We start from the raw sequence: 22,704 nt of genomic DNA, 5'->3' as shown, positions 1-22,704 counted from the left end.
GGCTCGTTGAGAGAGCGTAATATAACGACTGCAACAAACACTATTCATGATTGGTTCAAAAGACGCGACATGATTGGTTCATATGACTGTCCTTTAATTCTTTCCGTGATTATGAAGTACCCCCGCCCCTCCAGACAAATGATTTTTTGCAACGTGTTTGGCTGGTGTAAATTGTAAAAGATGGCGGATCCGTTGACACTATTCACTTCTATCGGGCTAAGTGAGCAGAAAGCGAAGGAGACTTTGAAAAATGATGCCTTATGTTCTGCCCTAAAGGATGCTATTACACAGGTATGACTTCAGAGATTGGGAAAAGTATTAAATCTTGGCAGCTCGGGCGTGGGTGTATATGACTGTATTGACAGGATCATAAATCCTATAACGTTAGCTAGTTTACTAACGTTAGTAATTTCACTGACTCTTTTTGGCTGTGGCATTTATTTCAGTCAGACAAGTTCATCCTTTGATATGAGTCTGAGTGAATACATTCATTCAAACGTATTATTGACAAATCAAGAATAATAGTGACAACAAAAAACCTGATAGTTCACTGTACATTTTCACATACACATGTTATAGGCCTGCCCCTTTGAATTTTATTTGGAGTCTTCTTTCTAGTGTACCCTGTCATTAGAACTCATCTTACCCTGACTTGACCAGCTAAAAATAACCCAGATCTCCACTGTAATGCACTTGTTCTTGAAAGTAGCAATCCAGACTATTCAATTGACAGCTTTCCTGTCAGTTCATCTCCAGGTCTAGTCGACTCTGGGACTTGGTATTGGCCCAACACTGGTTTCAATAGTGTTAAGTGGTGTCGACATAAATAACACTATTTATTCCAACTGGTTGATTTCCACAGGCCCAGCGGGTGCTTGGGGCGGCAGGAGTGGACAAAGCGACAGGGACCCTCCTGTACACAATGACCTCTCGTCTTCGAGACCCCAAACGCCTGGGCTTCCTCACAGATCACATCGCTCAACGCAAGATCTGTACAGAGCTGCAACTGGCAGGTAGACAAACACACGTTTCCTGACATCACAGATTAATGTAGTTGACTGTATGTCATCAGCATTTTGTCTCGTGGCCATTTCTGTCTGTCTGCCTGCCTCTGTCTCTCTCTGAAACACACACACGACACTTTGATTTTGGCTCCTCTCGCCTCTAGCTGCTTTGGAGTTTGTGAAGAGCCATCCCCAGGACCCTATCAACCAGCAGGAGTTTGAGTCTTTGTGTGGAGTGGGAGTGGTCATAACACCAGAACAGATAGAAAACAAGGTGAGGACATGAGCTTATTTTGACCTGGAAGAATATCTGGCTTTAGCCCTAACTAGAGGGCTCAGAGATTTCCTGTTTATCCATAATTCTGCATGCAATGTTGTTATGTTGTAAACATAGTCTCTGTCAAGTGATGATTATTAACAGTTGCTAGGTAGTGTGAGGGGTTTGACTAACAATGGTATGTTACAGGTGGAAAAAGTGATCAAGAAGCACAAAGACCAGCTACTGCAGGAGAGGTACCGTTTTAACATGGGACTGCTCATGGGTAAGAATACAGCCCTGATAGAATATTGATTACCTCCTCTGGGACTGGAGGACATTAATATCTGTGTTGGTAAGGAGGAGAGGATGTCAGTCTCATTGAGAATGCCTCTGTCTTCACAGGGGAGGCTCGTGGTGGCCTGATGTGGGCTGATGGGAAGATGATCAAAAATGAGGTGGACATGCAGGTGTGTGTAACAATACATTTATGTTTGTCCTCTGAAGGCATTGTATATATCAACATAGATATACTGTACCTCAGATGTGTGCTTATATTGTGACCCCGTTCCCTCTCAGGTCCTCCATCTCCTTGGCCCAAAGACAGAGGCTGACATGGAGAAGAAACCCAAGGTAACATTTCACACAGCTCAACATAGCTGTCTATAAAAGAAATGTGCAATCATATTTCACACACACAAGCGCAGATCATTTTACTAATGGATCAATCCATTATGTGACTGCATAATCACATAGGAGTTATTAATTTAGTAAATTCTATGTGCAGGCTCAGAAGGCTAAGGCTCCAGATGGTGAGGTGAAGGAGGAGCTCACAATGAATGGTAATGACCTGGGGACTCCACATAAAGCTGCTCTGGGTTAAGTGGTCAGGGGTGTTGACATACTTTTGTGTGTGTAGGGGAGATAAAGATTGAGGGCAGATCGCTGATGGATGAGCTGAGAGGAGTGGCCTTGAATTTCCACAAACCAGGTGAGATGGAGAGACACTTCATCCATGACCAATTTAAGTATACTAGCTTGTAACCCCTGGCCCCTGACCTGTTTCTCCAGGAGAGAACTATAAAACAGAGGGCTATGTGGTCACTCCTAAAACCATGGACCTGTTGAAGCAGCATCTGGAGTTCACTGGAGGACAGGTATGGAGATAAGGGAATGTCACAGGTGGGATGACCAGAATGCATTTAAGGTTCATACTGCCTGCAGGTGGAACTGTTGATCACTCACTAAATGATCTCTCTCTTGGTTTTTCTCTCGCCTGTCTATATTACTGTAGATTCGAACTCGTTTCCCTCCAGAGCCCAACGGTATTCTTCACATTGGTCATGCCAAAGCCATCAACTTTAATTTTGGCTACGCTAAGGTATGGCCCTGACACACACTCCACACACCAGCACCACTCTTAACCACTACCAGAAGGCTAAGTATAGCTTAGGCTACGTTTAGCTTATTGGTAAAGGCTAAGGGTTGATTTCATATGGGGTACTTGACAGAACCCAATTGTGTGTTGCCCTCTTTTCATATATCCTTGTCCTCTCTCCCTCCTCAGGCTAATGATGGGATCTGCTACTTGAGGTATGATGACACTAACCCAGAAAAGGAAGAGGAGAAGTACTTCACTGCCATCAAAGACATGGTGGAGTGGCTGGGTGAGTGTCCGTTGTACAATTTTACCCTAACATCAGAACAACACTGGCAAAGCATCCAGAGAATGGTTTAGCACTGACTGGTAATGCCATGCCATAGTCAACCATAACACACTGCAACATCTGTATGTGTGTGTCTCAGGTTATAAGCCTTATGAAATCACTCACGCCTCCGACAACTTCCAGAGACTTTACGACCTGGCAGTGGACCTCATCCGTAGGTGGGTGACGCTATCTGTGTTTCTCTTTATTCTCATATGTGTGGAACAATTTGCATGTGTGTGTCTGTGTGTTTGCTCATCTCTCTAGGGGCCATGCCTACGTGTGTCACCAGCGGGGGGAGGAGCTGAAGGGTCACAACCCGCCCCCGTCGCCATGGCGAGAGCGTCCTGCTGAGGAGTCATTGGTGTTGTTTGACAGGATGAGGCGGGGCCTGTTCGCTGAGGGAGAGGCCACAGTCAGGATGAAGATAGTGATGGAGGACGGCAAGATGGACCCCGTGGCCTACAGGATCAAATACACAGCCCACCATCGCACTGGGGACGCATGGTAACACACACACACACACACACACACACACACACACACACCACAGTGTTTCTTCTAACAGTTCAATATACTAATCACAGTTCTACCCCCTCCTGACTTTTTTCTTCACAGGTGTATCTATCCTACCTATGACTACACCCACTGTCTGTGTGACTCCATTGAAAACATCACCCACTCACTCTGCACCAAGGAGTTCCAGGCCAGGTATGCTGTGTGTTGTAGTTGTTTCTGGGTCAGCTTTCCTTTTAAGTTGTTGGTTCTTTAGAACCTTTGATTCTCTTAATATGCTTGTGTGTGTCCTTCAGGCGGTCATCGTATTTCTGGCTGTGTAATGCTCTGGACGTGTACTGCCCTGTGCAGTGGGAATATGGCCGTCTGAACCTCACCTACACCGTGGTCTCCAAGAGGAAGATCATCAAACTGGTGGAGGAAGGAACTGTCAGGTCAGCATTACACACATGTACACAACTATTTGTTTCTATGGCCAAACTGTAGTCTTGGGCAATACACCGTATTACAGGGTATTTTCAAACGGTATGATCCAGCTCAGGGCTTCATCTATGCATTTGGTTTGCTAACTTGCTAGCTAAGTGGCTAGTTGTCAAGATCAAGATCCCTGTTGCTTAAATTGTTTTGTTTTTGTTGTTATAGCACCTTGCGTGCACATACGGTAATAGCGTATGATGGTATGAAAATCTGGATTTCTCCCAACCAAACTATTTGTTTCCAGAGCCAAACTACATTATTTGTGCCAAAGTAACTATCTCTGTGTGTGAGAGACTTCCACTGACGGTTTGTGTTTCGCAGGGACTGGGACGACCCTCGTCTCTTCACTCTGACTGCTCTGAGGAGGAGGGGCTTCCCATCTGAGGCCATCAACAACTTCTGTGCGAAGGTACGAGAGAGGGATAGGGAGATGGTGGAGTAAGCAATACTATTGTTTGAATGTTTTATTCCATCTTGCCAGGTTGGAGTGACTGTTGCCCAGGCAACGATGGAGCCCCACATGTTAGAGTCGTGTGTGAGGGATGTGCTGAATGACCACGCCCCCCGAGCCATGGCCGTCCTGGAGCCCCTCAAAGTGACCATCACCAACCTGCCTGAGGGCATACGGGTATGAAAACACTCACACAGTCACTTTTGCTTCAAGGATTAGTGCGAATGTGAACCATTTATTTATCTCCTCTCCTAGAATGATGTCCGTGTGCCTGACTTCCCAGCCAATGAGTTCATGGGCAGCCATGTTGTTCCATTTACACGCACCATCTTCATCGAGCAGAGCGACTTTAGAGAGGTAGGTGACAAGTTGTGTGGGTCTTAGTGCCCATGCTCTCAATACAAGGTCTGTGTACTTTGTAAGTGTGTGTGTGTGTTAACCCTGCTGCTCTCACACACAATCTTCCTCTGCAGGTGATGGAGAAGGGCTACAAGCGTCTGACCCCAGATCAGCCAGTAGGCCTGAGGCATGCTGGCTATGTCATATCTGTACAGAAGGTCATCAAGGTGAAATGCTTCTCTCAGATTGAAAGACTACAAAAAACAAAGAACCATGTTAAGACTATGAACCTACAAACATGCCTGTTTGTCCTGGCAGGATGTTAGTCTTTTCTGTCCCCCACACCTGTCCTCTCTCTGATTCTCTCACTTTGCTATTATCTTCTGCTTTCTTACTCTGTTTCTCCCTCGCTCTCCATCTCTCTCAGGATGCCCAGGGCAGGGTGGTGGAGTTGGAGGTGCATTGCTGTAGTTCCAATGAGGCTGCAGAGAAACCTAAGGCCTTCATCCACTGGGTCAGCGAGCCCCAGAAGTGTGAAATCCGTCTATACGAAAGACTGTGAGTCACTGAAAAAGCTTTGCTTGTGTGTCTGAGAGAGACACACGTCTAAATATATCTGTCTGCTAGGTGTGGAATGATTTCTCTCTCGCTGTCAATTTTTTTCCGTCTGTTACAGATTCCTTCACAAAAATCCTGAGGACCCGTCTGAGGTGCCCGGCGGCTTCCTAAGTGACATCAACCCTGTGAGTGTGTCTAAGTGTTACTGTCATGGACACACACAACCTCCGCACATACTGATTAAGGAAAGGAGACAAGGAGAGGATTCTTGAGTTGCACTCATGTCAAAATGTTTCCTATGTCCTCTCTGTCCCACAGAACTCCCTGCAAGTGATTGGCAGTGCTTTGGTGGACATCTCCGTGAGCAAGGCAAAAGTGTTTGATAAGTTCCAATTTGAGAGAGTGGGCTACTTCGCACTGGACCCAGACAGCACAGCAGACAAGGTACGGTCCAGAAACTGAATAGTTGATTGACACAGGTTGCATAAAGGAGTGAGAACTGGGGTGTTATTAAATTGTTTACTTTGAAATGTAGAATGTAATCTTATGAAGTTGGTGACCTAAAAGAACTTTCCATAGAGCATGAGCCAGAGGGTAACGGCAGCTTTCCTCTCCCTGCAGCTCGTCTTCAACAGAACGGTCACCCTCAAAGAGGATCCCGGGAAGATGTGATTGGGCGGAATGAGATCAAGCTGGACTGCCTGCTTCCCATGAGCCCTCAAACATGTCTGAATCCCAAATCCCCTACACCTGTCCCCTACACCTGACATGATTTGGATCTGAAAGTATCAATGGGTGTAAGCAATGCTCCATCTTGATAGACCTCTGATAGGCTTGAACTTTTTGCCATATTGAATAGACTTATCCAATCCAGATCTACAGATGTGCTTAGGAGTCGATTTTCAGTTTAGCATTTGCAAAGACTTGGAAACTGTCGCAAGGTACCTCCTTTTGAGGACCACAACTAATTTATAATTGGGGTAATAAGGGTCTTACTGTAAGTTTGTATGATATGAACCCATCCTGTCAAGCTCTGAGTCCATAGTCAAACTTATCATCATCAAGCTTAGCTCTGCTGATCTCTCACAACATAGATGCTTACAAATGCAACATTTGGTGACACATTTGAGAGGAAACCATGAATAAAACCATGAAAAACAATTGTAAAATAGATATTACAATGTGTCTGAGTCAGTGTTTACCTTGGGTTAATGTAGGTGTGTTTCTTAATCAACTTTAACAGTGAAAGTTAAATACAAAAATTAATTTTAAAAAGCAGTGAAAGGGATGACATCACTCACTCTCATACTTCGACACAATCCACTTAAAGGCACACTTGCATTGTGGGAGGAACACAGACCACTTTTTGAGGAAGTAGAGTGCATGTGAATGAACTCTTGCCTGCCCAGAGCTTTCCCAGCTCCACAATAATAATTGGCACATTTCCTGTGGTCTCCCTTAAGAGATACCAGTTAGAAGCTCTTTAAGGTGGACTGGGACAGATGCTGTTTCTAAAACACAGTACCCACAGTCATTATTACCCTGCTGCCAGGGTTCTTCACTAAAATAATGTTACCTACGTACAGTGCTGAGCAAAGGTTATTTTCAAGCTTTTGGATGTGGAAAATATTTAAATGGAAAGTGAGATATTTATTGTAAGGTTGTTCCTCATGATTGAGCAGCACACAGCCTTATGAACAATACATTTAATTCACACTTTAAAGCAATTAGATTGCTATTTAATCTTGAGTTATGCTTCATCTGGAAGCGTTTTTGTCACGAGGCACTGCACGTCCCCTTTAAAATGACCGTCACATCAATTTATCGCGGCATCTGAAAAGGGTAATCTCGCGTTAGCAACACGCCGCAGTAGAACGCCATCTGATTGGACGAAAGGGGTGTAGTTGTAAGATGGCGCCCAGTGAAATCTGACTGCAAAATAAAAGGGAAAATAATAGACAAAATAGCAAGAAAACGTGAAAAATCCAAGTCTAAAAGATCACTGAGACAATTTGTATCTTTCTTATGCACAAGAAAAACGCTGCTACTGGCTTGTGGAGCTGCATTTCTGGGCGGATAGAGAGTGGATTTGGTCGGCCTGGGAGAAGAGAGGTAACAGTAAAGCCAGGGAGGAGAGGAGAGAGCTATACTGTTACTGAATTTAACACGTTTTATACTGACGTTCTATTCGCCACATTATCTATTTTGTGCTTTCATTAACATGGCGTATTTGATTTGCTCAAGACCTGCATATTCTGTTTGTTTAGTAGGCCGGTAGGGAGGAGGGGACTCCACGGGAACGAGCAAAATACCGTAGTCCGCTAACGTCAGTTAGCTTGTAACGTTAACTAGCTACAGTAGATTTACAGCACCCGTATTTCGCCTTTAGAAACAGTAGCTAATGTACACTTGGCATTTGTTCAGTATCAATGACAATATGAACAATTACTTAATTCACACCCAGTCAAATGTGAGATTGTTTCATCTTCGTTCGGTGTTCTCGCAACCGACCTGCTCGAGCGAAGAACCAGGACAAGACCTACCTGGTGAGCGCTCGCCCTGACCTCGACTGTCACTGAACAGTTTTCATTGTTCCAACTTCCGAGTGGATTATTTAATTCCTCTGAGTTGATACAACGCTTTTGCAGCACCCCCCGAATCCCGATACCCCATGCTAGCAGAATTAACATTTAGCTTCTGTCAGATGTTGAAGGCAGGAATGTTTACCTCTGTAATAGTCCTGTCCGGACAGAACGGAGTCTAAGGCCACCTAATACCGATTGGTAGTGATTGAATGGCCACAAAAGTTACCCCCTTGTCTGTCAGCAAATATTCTTGTCCTAAAACGTTAAATTCCGTCAAAAATTCAAGCTATTTTTTTTTTGTGACAGACAACTGTAGTGTACCACAACCCTATTTACATATTCATTGTAACTTATATTCATTGTAACCTTTGTCTAAATATGTGAAAACGGCACGTTTCTATGATCTGTGATAAAAACATAAGGTCCTAAAAAATGCTTCTCTGACATCACTGAAACTGATTTTCAAACATCCCCACCACCTTATCTCAGTTTGAAAATCAGTTGTTTTTTTAAATGTTTTGGCATTTGATGTTTTCGGGTAGAACTTTTTAACTTGATTTATTTCTATAATATGTAGAAATGTGCTTTTCGCATATTTTGGAGTTGCCCTTTAAGCCTTCATGACAGTAAGTAGATTACTGCAGGTAAATAACTGACATGTGTCTTGTCTATGACAAACACAGGCACCCCATCCTATCCCCTGTAGAAGAGTAGCGTTGGGCTGTGATGAATAACATGGAGGGTTCGGGGGGCTCGTTTGAGGATCTGGTGAGGCTGAAGGCACGCAGTGTCCCCCAGCATCGGATGAAGGAGTTTCTGGAGTCCCTGGCCAACAAGGGCCCCGAGGCACTGCAGGAGTTCAATCATCAGAGCGGTGCTACCGCCACAACCACTACCACCACTACGGTGTACCAGCAGGGAGCAAACTGCATATACACAGACAACACCGAGGTGGCTGGGTCACTGCTGGAACTGGCCTGTCCGGTAAGAGACAGAGTGAGGAAAAGAGAATGTCTAGTTTGTGAAAAATGAGATGGATTTGGTGACATGATCCATATTATAATAAAACCACCCTGTGCTCTACCTTCAGCAACAGCAGGTACAGGTGTCCCAGCAACAGGTGATGGCAGCACAGCAGCAGCTCTCACCAAATATGACCACAGCCATGCACCAAGGCCAAGACATAATACAGGTATAATCATCTACTCTTTCTGTCTTTCTCTCTCGCTCTGTCCCTGCCACTCTCCTAAAAATGAGTGCCAATTATTGCTGAGATTCTAGGACTATCCTGGTTACCTGAAATGTATATGTCTCCTGTAGGTGCAGATTGGGGGGCAAAATCAGGGCCAGGTGGTTGGGGTGGGGGGCCAGGTGCTGCAGCTGCCCTCCTCTTCCAATCAACAGGGGGTCACCACAGCCCAGCTAATACAGTCTGGGGACCTCACAGAAGAACAGCACCAACAGGTAAACACACATTCCAGTTGGTGTACACATATACTTTACGGATAATGTATTTTAACATCTCTCCCTCAAAGCTGCAGGCCCAGTTGATGGCAGCGGTGGCGGGTGGTCAACAGATCCAGATACAGACGGTGGGAGCTCTCTCCCCCTCCCAGCAGCAGGGCTCTCCCCGGGGAAACACCATCCAGACCACCTCCCCCCTCCAGCCAGCCAAGAAGCGTAAGGTGGACATGCCCATCACAGTGTCCTACGCCCTGCCTGGTCAGCAGCTGGCCACTGTGCTAGCAATCCCCCAGGGTCAGGGACAGCAGCAGAGCTACGTATCTCTGAGGCCAGACGTGTTGACTGTAGATAGCAGCCACCTGTACAGTGCTACAGGTACCATCACCAGCCCCACTGGAGAGACCTGGACCATCCCAGTCTACTCTGCCCCGCCAGGGTCACGTGATCAGGGCGGTGTCACACACATCGCCATCCCCCAGGAAGCATACAGCGCTGTGCAGGTTGGTGGGGGGACTACAACGACAATGGCACACACTACGCCAACGCAAGTTACGATTGGCTCGAGTCATGCAGTTTCCACGATGACAGGGTCGTCGGTGGGTCATGAAGAAGTGCAATACCAGACAGTGGCGGCCAACTCTCTATTCCCGGCCCAGTTCATGCACGGGAACATCCACATCCCTGTGGCGGTGCAAGGGTACGGCAACACCACGCAGTCGCTCATCTGGGACCCCCAGCAGCAGGTGCTGCACACACAGGGAGGGGTGCAGGTCCAGGACACACAGCAACTACAGGTCACTTTATTCAGCAGCTACAGATTATAATTCTACAAGCCCCAAACATCTATATCAAGATTGATATAATTTATAATCCTGATTTAATTTCTGTTTAGAGATCTTAACTCGAATGGCCTGGTCTCTTGCTGAATTTGTTTTGCATACTGATAGCCCTGGTGTGTCTGCGCAGGGTCAGACCATGGCAGTAGCAGAGCTGGAGGGCCAGGGGCATACAGAGATGATGCTTCCCTGTTCTCTAAAGCCTGAGGAGGGGCTTGACGTGTGGAAGCTCTGGGCCCAGAGGAAGAACGCCGAGCTGGACAAGGACGAGATCAACAAACTAGCTCCCATTGGCCGTAAGTACACTCACACTCACCTTTTTTTTGTCGGACAGCATGTCTACCCCCTCGCTAGCCAGCTCCCCATTGACTGTTTATACTTGTGTGTGTGTGTGTAGGCCGGCAGGCACTGAGGTTCCAGGAGGACCTGGTGTCGTGTGCGGTTGCTGAGCTCAGTGTGGGGCTGTCTCACATGTGCCAGGAGGCCCGAGGGCTGGAGGGAGAGACTTATGGGGCTGACGTTCTCTATTACGTCTTCCTCTGCATACAGAAGGTGCCCCACACACACACACATGAATATAGTAACTATAATGGAAGCTACTGCATATTCTAACTATCTTTTTACTCTCTTGTCTTTCCTTTCTTTCTCTGTAGTATCTGGTTGATAATGGTCGTGTGGATGACGTTTTTTCAGACCCATACTACGGGCGCTTCTCCCAGTGTCTGCATCGGATACTGGAGCCATGGAGGCCAAGTGTCCATCCACTAGGTAAGAACAGAAATCAATATAGTCCATTAGAGCCCAACCATACACATTGTACATATCACCTGTATGAATTAGTGATGAATAAAACATGTCAGGTGTTTCATGTCTTTTGCTGTTTTATGACTTCCTGGCCCAGGTTACCTCATCGCCAGTCAGGTGACAGAGGAGATGCTGTGGGAGTGTAAACAGCTGGGTGCCCATTCCCCTGCAACGCTACTGACTACGCTGATGTTCTTCAACACCAAGTGAGTAAGTTACACACATATATATATATACACACACACACACAAAATGCATGTATCTAACACCTCTTTGTCCCCCCTAGGTACTTTCAGCTGAAGACTGTGGAGCAGCATCTGAAGCTGGCCTTCTCCAAGGTCCTGAGACACACCAGGAAGAGCCCCAACAACCCCAAAGACAAGTGCACCAGCATCCGCTACCTGAAGCCTGTTGGCCAGCACCAGATAGGACAGAAAGGTGAGCGGTCACCCAGACCCAGGACAGGAGAGCTAGGGGTCAAATACTGTACATGGCTCTTTGTGACATGCAAAAACTTGGTGGTAACCTCTAACCCCTCTCCCGTAGTGACAGATGACATGTATGCAGAGCAGTTGGAGCACCCAGAAAACCCTCTGCGCTGCCCCATCAAACTCTACGACTTCTACCTCTTCAAATGGTGAGTTGAGGGACAAGGAGTAAGGGTGTGAAGGAAACAGTTGAAGGGTACATAATGCCTCTGAATCTAGCCTGATATTTGTAGAACACTAATATACAACTAGGGGTGTGAACGTTACATTTTTTAAAACTAAATTTTATCATTAACATTAAGAAAATCCCTAACAAATGAAATTGAAATCACAATTCAGTTATCACAAAACTACCAATAACAGGTCCTGATCATCGTCGTAATGGGATTTATTAGATTTCTTTTTTACAAATTGGCCTACCTAACGCAACAATGCTGTGACGTTAAAAGGGGATATGCGTCTTTCAAATGATTTGTGACGGATATAAAGTGCTCCGCATGTAATCGTCCTTAACAGTTGGAAAAGAAAGTGCTGATTACAGAAATTATTGCAGCCATTGCCAATGACCTATTTGAGTTGAGGTACTTTGCTAAATGCAAGCACCATTTGAGCCATGACTCGCACTGCTGAAACAGGTGAATCTTTCTCATATCACTGTTCGACATTTACTCCCGTTTCAACATGGTGTTATTTACTTTATAATGGGAGTTGGGGCATACATTTAGCAGCATTAGAATGCTAAAATTCTTCTCCTTTTAATCAGTAGATGGAAGGCCCTAAAAATTGTCAAGATTCCAGCCACGCAAGTCAGACTGTTCTCTCTGCTACCGCACGGCAAACAGTGCCGATGCACCAATTCTGGTGCAACAGGACAGTGAATAGCGTCTATCCCCAAGCCATAAGACTGCTAAATAGTTAACCAAATAGCTACCCGGACTACTGCGGTAGAACTTCATTGCCCCTAGCAGTCATACCACGCAGTAGGATTTCCCATTATATTTTAGAATGGAAAACTGATAAATAGCAGTTAACATGGACTTTTTTCCCCCATTTGTCACATAATACTAACCTCTCTTTCTCAGTCCACAGAGTGCTAAAGGCCGCAACGATGCCTTCTACCTGAACCCTGAACCAGTCGTGGCACCCAACAGCCCCCTGTGGTACTCCACCCAGCCAATCAACAGAGAGCAGATGGAGCACATCCTCGCTCGCTGCCTTATCGTGAGAGAGATCCAGGAAGCTGTTGCCAACATACACTAGCAGGACTGGAGGAGGGGAATGACCATTGACTTAGACATCGCATCATTATGGCGTCGGTGAGAGCATAGGCAGGGCCATTGAGGCCATCTCTATTTTGAAGTAGTACATTTTCTTCTTCTACTTCTATGAGTTGGCAAACAAACTGAAAGGGTTCCTACTGCCACCCGGAGTGTGGTGTTTGAACAGTATAAAGCCACGGTTGGCGATTTACTGCCAACTGCAGTTATGGAATGTTTATTCACGAGTAGGTCTATAATTCATTGGTCCATCCCTCCTGCCGGCTCAAAAAGAATTCTAACTTCACACATTATCCAAGGGATTGTGATAATTTTCTGGTAAAAACATTAGTTTGCTCCGTGGCAAGGTGCCCAAGTGTAGGGTTGTCACTAGTTAACACAGCCACAAAGTCATAAACCCTTTCTATTTCAACATGATCTTAAAATCTGATTTTAAACTCAACTCTCACCTTAACCACACTGCTAACCTTAGCCTATCCTTACGGTAAAAAAATAAGCTACTTTTTGTTTTCATGAATTTGTATGTATGATATTGCCAATGTTGACTTTGTGACTGTTTTTATCTAGTGGAAACTCGTGTAGGCTACAGAGAAAAGCTGTTTGTTTCTCAGATGACTCTTGATTAGGAAGAACTTTGCAGCAGGTGTTTCTGATTTAATAAATATTGCCATGTTGGTGGGTGATAACATTTAAATAAAGCCCAGCCCCGAAGTGAAACAGGGTGAAAATAATTTTCACGTCACCTCATAGAAAAAGGCATGTAAGCCTCATGGAAACGTCCGAAGTTACACATTTGGATTTGTCACTTCAAGCCCAAATATCATACTTTGACTAAAACAATGATTTATTGATTCACATCGTTGTGCAACGTCATGGGTAAGCTCTGGCAATTGTCTTTCACCCCAAAAAAGTGGCTTTCTATTGGTGTGGGCGTTTTTAAATGTATGTACATGTTAATTGTCTGTGTATAGCAGGATTTCCCAACCCTCTCCTCTGGGACGAACAAATGTTTCAGATTTTTGTTGTAGCCTTAAACTGGCACACCTGTTTCAATTAGTCTGCTAATCATCAACTCATTGACTAATTGAATCAGTTGTACAAGTTTCTGGCTAAAATCAAAAGTTGAAACTTCTGGTGGTCCCTGAGAAGAGGGTTGGAAGTACTAGTGTATAGCGCATGCAGGGTACAAAACATTAGCAACACCTTCCTAATATTGAGTGGCATTCCACAGGGATGTTGGCCCATGTTGACTCCAATGCTTCCCATTATTTTGTCAAGTTGGCTAGATTTTCTCGATACACATGGGAAACTGTTGAGCATGGAAAAACCCAGCAGCGTTGCAGATCTTGACACATTCAAACTCATGTGCCTGGCACCATACTGCCCTACACTGTTCAAAGGCACTAAAATCTGTTGTTTTGCCCAATGACCCTCAATGGCACACAATCCATGTCTTAAGGCTTATAAATCCTTCTTTAACCTGTCTGGTTCTACACTGATTTGAAGTGGACGTAACAGGTGACATCAATAAGGGATCCTAGCTGTCACCTGGTCAGTCTGTCTTGGAAAGAGCGGGTGTTCCTAAAGTTTTGTCCACTGCACATCCCAAGATGCATACTTAACTTTCATCCATACAGAGAATATCGCTTGTGAGTCTCTTTTGCCAATTATTGGGCAGAACATCAGAATAGGGCTGCCTTTGTAAACTCAGCCTTAAATACAACCTTTCCATCAAATATTTTTGCCAAAGGAAGTAGTTGCAGGTTAATGCGTCATGAGTCTTGTCCTGTAGGCTAACTTTGTTTTCCCCTTAGATATGCCAGCTGCAGTCAAAATTGGCTATATTGTCATAATTTTTTATTTTTTGGGGTCTAATGAGTGTTGGTTAGGTTTAAAATCAGATGCTATGCCTTTGTGGTTGTGCCAGCAAGTAACCACTGCAGAGCTGCATCCCAGAACAAGATTCATTATGAAAAACTAACATATTATTATTATTTTTGTTCCTTTTTATTTTTCTTTGTTTAAGCATTACTGTTGTAATTCTTTTCTGTTCACCAACAGACTGAGGGATATGCATTTCTCCTGTTTTATTCTGTAAAATACATGTTTTTTTTATGTTGCTGTTAACTAGACACTGCTGCTTCTTTGTCATTGTCATGAGTACCCCTCTTTGTTGCATTTCCTCTTTCTTAATAGTTTTCCTGATCTCATTGTTGCCCAGCTGTGAACAGGTGTGTGTGTATATATGGACTCACCTGCAACTTCACAACCAGGATGGGTTTTACTCTTTTGTTTTCCTCTCCTTCTCTGTGTGATACTGGACTGAACAGACCTGTGATGACCTTACTGAACTGTCTGGAGGCACAGTGAACTGACTGAATGGTGCTCGGGCTGTTGTGGCCCCTAATGGATTATGGCAGGCAGTGAATGAAAGTGTTCCACATAAACTTGTCATAAGAACAGACCTTTTCTTTCTGTTAAATGTTTTGCTACGTTGTGAGCTTTGAATGCGACCCTGGCTTAGTCATTGTTGACTATTAAACCACTTTCTTATATGGACCTCATCCATAGAGCAAGATGGAGGACTCCTCTTTGCATCTGTGCCATTATGACAATCTCCATTTTGAAATAGTCCATTTTCTTCTTTACTGATCCCTCCTGATGACTGGGTAGGACATGACTCCAACAGAGTCAACAGCTAATGAAGTTGGAGGTCCCACCCAGTTGACTACATTAAAATGGTGGAAGCTGTCAATGATTCTGCTTATGCTAATATAGCCTGTTAGCCCCCAGAGGTCTTTGTTATTCTCTGACCTCAATACAGTGCATTACAGCCTGCAGCTACCGTATGAGGGAGTCTAACAGCATTAATAGTACTTGATAAAGTAATACACTTGGTAGCATGTGTATTATACATCATAGAACCAGGAGTTTTCCCTGGCCAGGATATAGGGTCTGTTAACTCCTGGCTCTAATTACAGTGGCCTGAGCAGGAAAAACTCCTGGCCCCAGTGTACTGTTCATGACGAATGAAACAGATGTGGGTTTTCATCCACTGTTCTGTTTATTTTCTATATTTAAGGTCTACTTTGTTATGACAGTGCCTCTGCGATTTTTCAAACATTACCTTTTGTGCAGTGATTCACCACGTGTTTGTGTTTTTCTCTGGAGATAACGTGAACAATAGTGCTTAGTTTCTGCAAAGTAGTTTAATGTTTTTCATATAATTTTCCTAATGTAAATCAAGGGTCTAAATTGTGGTAGAGGCTGTTTTTCACCGAGAAGATAAACAAGCAGTGAGAGACACATGTAACAATGTTGTACTACGTCATACAACGTACAAATCTTGTTCCAGTACACTACTATGCTTTTTAAATGCATTTCAACATTGCTGCAACCTTATACATAGGGACAATCTTGGTTTTGCAGTCAGGCATTCATGAGAATAGATGCGTCTCAGCACCATTTGTGATCAAGTACATATCTCCCCCATTACCTCAGGCCTTAGTTCTTCATGGTTGGTAATCCAGTCTGGAGGAACAGGTTCAACCGGAGAGGCATGTTCCTCCGTATGTCTGTCGGACTGATCCAGGAAGTAGATGGATCTGTTGTTGCGGCTGCCTCCTTTGTATGTCTTGTCACACACACACACACACACACAGTCATCTCATAGGGGCAAGTCCCCTTCCCACTCAGTCAAAGGCCTTGTTATATGTAATCACACAACTTACAGTAGTCCCTAGGTCGGGACATCTTCCCTCAACCCCAGGTGTGTTGGAGAGGAATACATCAGCCCATTCCCACTTGGCAAAGTTTGGATGTGTGGTTTCACTTGTAGATACATGGTTGTGTGTACTATTGTTTGTTCAGACGGAGTTAGCCCCTCCAGGTGTGTGACTGAGTGAAGATGAGGGTGTGGCTATAGATTGGTGTGTAAATGCGGATTAAGGTGTTGGGTGTGTGCATTTGTGCGATTAGTCCTCAAGTGTGTTTTTGTGGATTAATATGCATAGAGGGGGGCAGCAGTCTTCTTAGCAAGTTCCTAGGGTTGAGCAGCTGTTGCACGGAGCTCTGGGTTTGTGGTTGGGTTTGGACTGGATGGGGTGTGTGCTGTTCCTGTTCCCGCCTGCGCCTCCTCCTCGATGAGTTTCCCTGACCTGATCGCCCTGAGGTGGTGAGGGGGTGATCCTTCCCCCAATCAACATGAGCAGGGCCAGCATGACTCTGTACTCTGCTGAGATATTGAGAGTTTTGATAGCCAGCTGAATCAAATAGCACAGTGTAATATGATACTGTCTGTTTCAATAGACATTGTTACCATCTGAAACATTAACATTTTCAAAAAAGGTAATACCTGAGTGTTTGCTTTGTTCTCACCTTAGAGGTCCCACACTCCCTCCACTCAGCCAGTGCATTAGACACTGATGAACCAGTATATACTGCTCCTGGGTACATGCAGTGAGGGAACACAACACTGAGAACATTCTGCAGCTAATGAAGATGACATGAACATTGTGACAAGCTGAGCTCTTGACCTGGGGGGGTCTTAGACTAACTTGCCAGCAGAGAGGAGCCTTCAGCTGCCCTATCCTTTTCTGAAGGGTTATATAGCCTCACATTGTACTAGTAGGTCATCAGGAACCATTATCACAACTTAATAAATGGGGAGGCTAGAGACAAACTACTTTCAATGCAGCATCAAAAGAAGTTTTGTCTCCAAGCCTTCAGTTATCTATTGATGATGTGTAACAAGGATCCTAATGAATCACTGTCCTGGGGCAGGGTTTCTATCTATGGGGGTGCACATTTGTGTTTATATCCCAACACAACTTATTCAGCTAATCATCAATATTCTCAGTAGTTGTGGACTGACCAGGTTCTGGACCATCATGACTCTGTGCCGTCTCAGGTCCTCCACGGCGGCTCTAACATCAGGCATGATGCCACGCACACACAGCTGCATCAGCCATAGCAGAGCGACAAATGTCCCAGACCGCCCCACACCTGCACTGAGAGATGCCAGCAGCATTTAAGAGATGTAATTGGCACAGAGAGATACAAACAGCATTTAAAAGAGGTGTAATCGGCACACATACTTTATATAGAGATATTGTCTCAACTGAGATTCATACACATAGATATCTGCAAATATTAAGAAACCAACACAATGACTATGATTTAAATGTTTTACAGTGATGGAAATGTGACTGGCATTCAGCTATTTTCAGTTAATAAACAAAAAAAGACAGTGCTGCACACTGTATACTTGCAAATGTAACATTTTATTAATGTTTCTGTCACAGAAATATCAAGGCCAAAAAGTATAGGTTAATAAATAATGACACAGAAAACAAAAAGTGTGAGACAGTTTGCAAGCTAGGTGAGTTTGGGTCAGAGGTCATACCTGCAGTGCACCACTGCAGGCCCCAGAAGGGGTAGAGTGTCCAGATGCTGCCTCACATACTCAGTGAAAGCACAGAGAGAGGAGAGGTTGTTGGGTACACCCTGGTCTGGCCAGGCAGCGTAGTAGTAGTGTGTTACTGTCCTCTCTATGGGGAAACCGTGCTGAAACGACACACACTATCAGCACAACCACACTACCAGAACAACCACACACACCAGACAAACTCACTATCTGTACCACTCAGACACACAATTCATCTTGGAAATAGCCTACATCTGTTGACCAGTGGCTGAAACTAATAGTCTTTGTTACAATAAAATAGGACAACTAGGAAATGACAGGACCTGGGCCTCACCTGTCGTAAGTGAATGGTGGTGATGAAATAATCTGGACGCCGTTTACGAGACACTGTGGTAACCTGGACCGCTCCGTACGACACCGTCCCTTGCTCCATTGGCCAGTACTCATCACACAGCACCTGGAGAAACACGGTCAACACGTTGTCTAACTAATAAAAAGTATAGACACTACTGTGTGCACAGCAGGAAATGTGACACTATGACAAATTCATGGTAGATACACCAACTCTGTGCAGCACCCACATCAACAGGGGCAAGAATATGCTTACGGAGACTTTTCCATAACTTCATGGGTGGCAACGAGGGCAATATAAAACCAGAAGAACTATGCAAGTTTACGGGTCAAACTTGATGCTGTGAATGTAGTCAACATGTTACTCATGAACGTTTAATGCATTTGAGAATTGTTCAGTGTCCCATCGCCATCAAATCCCTCACTCACCATGTCCTTCTGTTTCAGGGCGGTCACCATGATGATGATCCTAACGTTCTGCTCCCATACCATCCTCCAGAAGTCAGCGATAGTGCTGTGCAAAGGACCCTGGGTACAAATGAAGTCTCGCTCCGTACATCCACCCTGAGGAGCAGATAGACAGACCGCAGACTTGATGAATGAATAGACAGACAGACATACAGCGACAGACAGACAGAGTACTCACAGGGACATAACTAGCGTTGATATAATCTGAGTGTAGCTTGGAGTCTAGCAGGGACAGCCTCACTCGACTGTGGTCATCTGAAACCACAGGGACCATTAATCAAAGTGATCAGAAAATGGGAAGCATTACCACACATGGGATAGATGTGAAGATAATGTTTATGTGCTTAGATACAGCAGGTCATATTATCATGGTAATAAACTATTACTCAGAGGTAGCATGTGGTGGTGCCCTGATATGGTATGTACCATAATACTCACAAGGCAGTATGTAGGGGTATCTGTTCTTCTCTCTGTTGGCCTCCAGGTTTCCAGCCCTGGTAGTGAACTCTTTACCAACATCATTCAGCTCCTGAACAATGAAAAAACAGCAACTAAAGGGACACTATGAAAGTGGAACTTTACTGCCACAGCAGACACTGCACAAAGTCTCCAAGGCTCAACAGCCTGGTGTTTCTCAACTCCAGTCCTCCAGGACCCCCAACAGTACACATTTTTGTTGTAACCTTGGAAAAACTCACCTGATTCAACTCATTGAGGGCTTGATGATTAGTTAACAAGTTGAATCAGGTTTGCTTGTCTGGGGCTACAACAAAAATGTGTGTTGGGGATACTGGAGTTTGGAAACACTTCTGGATTACAGAGCCAGGGTATTACTCAATAGAAGACTGGTTGAGATTGGTTTACCTCAAACTTCTGCCAGAAACCACTGTTGTCCTTGGCAGCGAGTGATTGACAGCGCAGATGGAATTCCTGTAGTATATGTTCCCGTGAGAACACCCGTACCCTATATGGAAATATGGCAACAATACTCAGTCAATCAACAACACTCTTTAAACAACTCTTTAAATTGAGCTCCAATTTTACTCAGTGGCATTTTTCCAAGTGACTACACCCAGAATGTTCTTAATGCCATCATTCCATTAGACTTGAGGAAGCAACAATAGGCTAAAACAGTTCTAACAGCATTCAATCAGCCAATCAATAGTTACTTTTCTCTTCAACACCATTTCAACAAAGACTCAAGTTATTCAATCCAGTCGCTCAATGACATTCAAAGTTCCTCACCTCATGTTTTGTTACAGGTGCAGAGATTAGGCTTTAAGCTTCCTGTGGTAACCAATAACAGGAGTATGTAGCGTAGAGGGGTTCAGACTTGTGGGGTTTCGTTTGGTAGTTGTAGAACAACAGACCAGATGATTGCAGTGCCCAATCCTGGATGAGAGGCTTCTGCATCACTGATCATGTGGAAGAAATAGCAAAGCCTCTGTGATTACTATGCCTTGGTCAAAATGGTCAAAAAAGTGGAACTTGAATGTAGAACTAAACTGAAGTTACTGACCCTTCCCTCGCTAGTTAGAGGAATTTGGCTCACCAAAAAGACCATGTCACACCAAACACAAACACACAATAAATACTTTCATAAAAACATACAAATATACAGATGTGCATTAATATTTTTTTTAAATGTTGGGCGGCACCGGAAGCCTAACATTCTTACACAAGATGGTTTGAATTTGTTCAAGGAGCTCAAAAGGCAGTAAGAATGTCTCATATTACACCATTTAAAAATATATAATTAACACTATAGAACAAAGTCAAATATAGCCTACAGAATAAGGTTGCAGAATCAACTGCTAGCACCCAAAACATTTTCTGTTGAACACTGTCTGACACAAACAAAAGACGCATTCATCACCAACCTGAGAACACTAGAAAAACCTACACCAACAGGTGTACAACACAAGTGTACAGCCCAGAAGGGGTGAGCAACACCAACGTATTATTTCTTATTTTACTATTACCTTTGTAAGTGTTCCTTTAAGTGAGAAAGAGTTTAGAGAGCAACCGGTGGCTCCCTTCCCTTCGATGTGTCCTATCTTGTCAAGTTACCTTGCCCCAGTTATCCAAACCACCACATTTTCTTTCTCTCTCGCTCTCTCTCTGAAAGTGGCAGGGAGAGGGGTGGGTTGAGACAGAGACTAAAGGGGCGGAGAGAAAGAAACAAATACTTAAGGAAGGTATGTGGCTGTGGATAATGTTTTATTTGATATTCTTTAAGACAATGTATTGTAATACTGCTAATACTGCCACGTTTAATCCCACTCGTTGCTCATGAATGGTACCTATAAAATGTAATAATACTTCAAATCCTGCTAGGTAACCTGCCTTTACCACTCCTACACAGTAGACTTGAAAAACAGATACCACTGGTCTTAGCAATATTCTTATTAATTAAATACTTATATCACTTATACAAATACTAAAACAACTTCTAAGAATTCTTACAAGAAAGACATTATGTATTGCTCCTGTGAAATGCAGTTAATTTTAGTTTCATATGGGGAACATTGTTTATTGAGACCATGAATAGAAGGAGAGGGTCATTAGTCCATAGAATTAGCATTCATTCTAGAAATCCAAATTCTAGGTAGTCAAGGTTACAGAATCCCAATGATTTTCAATTGTGCATCTCATTCTAGCAGAGAAAGTGACCATGGCATGACTAGATACAATTAAGACATTTATAATTGTATCTTTATTTAACTAGGCAAGTCAGTTAAGAACAAATTCTTATTTACAATGATGGCCTAGGAACAGGGGGTAGAAGGACATATTTGTACCTTGTCAGCTCGGGGATTCGATCGTGCAACCTTTCGATTCGAGCAAAAGGTGGCGCTACAAAGTATTAACTTCAGGGGGCTGAATAATTTTGCACGCCCAATTTTTCAGTTTTTGATTTGTTAAAAAAGTTTGAAATATCCAATAAATGTTGTTCCACTTCATGATTGTGTCCCACTTGTTGTGATTCTTCAAAAAAAATACAGTTTTATATCTTTATGTTTGAAGCCTGAAATGTGGCAAAAGGTCGCAAAGTTCAAGGGGGCCGAATACTTTCGCAAGGCACTGTACCTAGGATTATTGCAATGACCTATTTCCTCATGGTTTGACAAGGATGTCTAATACAATCAAAAGCATTGAAGATAAATGTTATTTATTTGTGTTTGATATGTCAGTAGTTACCAGTGTTAACAGGAATCTTGAATGTCCCAAATTGAACAAACTGAAGATGGTAAAATGTCAGTGGTGAATGTCAGCAGGTACACTGCATTACCAAAAGTATATGGAACAACTGCTTGTCGAACATCTCATTCCAAAATCATGGGCATTAATATGAAGTTGGTCCCCCCTTTGCTGCTTTAACAGTCTCCACTCTTCTGGGAAGGCTTTCCACTAGATGTTGGAACATTGCTGCGGGGACTTGCTTCCATTCAACCACAAGAGCATTAGTGAGGTCGGGAACTGATGTTGGACAATTAGGCCTGGCTCGCAGTCGGCATTCCAATTGATCCCAAAGGTGTTCGATGGGGTTGAGGTCAGGGCTCTGTGCAGGCCAGTCAAGTTCTTCCACACCGATTTTGACAATCCTTTTCTGTTTGGACCTCGCTTTGTTCACATGGGCATTATCATGCTTAAACAGGAAAGGGCCTTTCCCAAACTATTGCCACAAAGTTGGAAACA

The 22,704-nt window shown here is 44.0% G+C and overlaps 3 protein-coding genes across 12 annotated transcripts; 2 read left to right on the top strand and 1 right to left on the bottom strand.

The window, feature by feature from the left end:
- The first annotated feature begins 122 nt into the window (after window positions 1-122).
- qars1 (glutaminyl-tRNA synthetase 1) lies at window positions 123-6,480 on the top strand. The gene is made up of 23 exons (XM_035755780.2): window positions 123-291; window positions 863-1,013; window positions 1,169-1,278; window positions 1,471-1,546; window positions 1,666-1,730; window positions 1,840-1,893; window positions 2,048-2,102; window positions 2,180-2,251; window positions 2,332-2,417; window positions 2,555-2,641; window positions 2,828-2,927; window positions 3,067-3,145; window positions 3,234-3,473; window positions 3,585-3,677; window positions 3,779-3,916; window positions 4,281-4,368; window positions 4,441-4,587; window positions 4,666-4,767; window positions 4,884-4,976; window positions 5,177-5,307; window positions 5,426-5,492; window positions 5,626-5,751; window positions 5,929-6,480. The coding sequence occupies exons 1-23, from the start codon at window positions 181-183 to the stop codon at window positions 5,977-5,979; spliced, it is 2,322 nt and encodes a 773-aa protein (XP_035611673.1). The 5' UTR covers window positions 123-180; the 3' UTR covers window positions 5,980-6,480.
- Window positions 6,481-7,142: 662 nt separating this feature from the next.
- On the top strand, window positions 7,143-15,339 carry LOC118370705 (transcriptional regulator QRICH1-like). 3 transcript variants are annotated; one of them, XM_052481933.1, is made up of 13 exons: window positions 7,143-7,419; window positions 7,772-7,853; window positions 8,576-8,876; window positions 8,983-9,084; window positions 9,213-9,356; window positions 9,428-10,150; window positions 10,323-10,488; window positions 10,590-10,744; window positions 10,846-10,961; window positions 11,089-11,202; window positions 11,283-11,434; window positions 11,543-11,633; window positions 12,567-15,339. In XM_052481933.1, the coding sequence occupies exons 3-13, from the start codon at window positions 8,619-8,621 to the stop codon at window positions 12,742-12,744; spliced, it is 2,199 nt and encodes a 732-aa protein (XP_052337893.1). In that variant the 5' UTR covers window positions 7,143-7,419; window positions 7,772-7,853; window positions 8,576-8,618; the 3' UTR covers window positions 12,745-15,339. The 3 variants fall into 3 exon arrangements, with proteins under 3 accessions (XP_052337893.1, XP_035611676.1, XP_052337892.1); XM_035755783.2 differs by lacking the exon at window positions 7,772-7,853 and having other exon boundaries at window positions 10,846-10,960; window positions 11,094-11,202; XM_052481932.1 differs by lacking the exon at window positions 7,772-7,853 and having other exon boundaries at window positions 7,144-7,419.
- A 1,383-nt stretch (window positions 15,340-16,722) lies between these two features.
- On the bottom strand, window positions 16,723-21,151 carry LOC118370707 (receptor-type tyrosine-protein phosphatase V-like). Of its 8 annotated transcripts, none has more exons than XM_052481934.1 (11): window positions 20,988-21,151; window positions 20,251-20,420; window positions 19,870-19,969; window positions 19,444-19,534; window positions 19,184-19,260; window positions 18,967-19,128; window positions 18,521-18,643; window positions 18,166-18,326; window positions 17,635-17,770; window positions 17,139-17,206; window positions 16,723-16,995 (listed from the first exon to the last, which is right to left on the bottom strand). In XM_052481934.1, exons 2-11 carry the CDS (start codon window positions 20,253-20,255, stop codon window positions 16,743-16,745), a joined length of 1,176 nt encoding a protein of 391 aa, XP_052337894.1. In that variant the 5' UTR covers window positions 20,256-20,420; window positions 20,988-21,151; the 3' UTR covers window positions 16,723-16,742. The 8 variants fall into 8 exon arrangements, with proteins under 8 accessions (XP_052337894.1, XP_052337897.1, XP_035611677.1 ...); XM_052481937.1 differs by having other exon boundaries at window positions 16,723-16,992; XM_035755784.2 differs by having other exon boundaries at window positions 18,967-19,101.
- Between the last annotated feature and the right edge of the window lie 1,553 nt (window positions 21,152-22,704).

This window comes from Oncorhynchus keta, chromosome 27 (assembly GCF_023373465.1).
Source record: "Oncorhynchus keta strain PuntledgeMale-10-30-2019 chromosome 27, Oket_V2, whole genome shotgun sequence".
Taxonomy (NCBI): domain Eukaryota; kingdom Metazoa; phylum Chordata; class Actinopteri; order Salmoniformes; family Salmonidae; genus Oncorhynchus; species Oncorhynchus keta.
The sequence above is the reverse complement of the archived record's forward strand: the minus strand, read 5'-3'. Positions and strand labels throughout refer to the sequence as shown.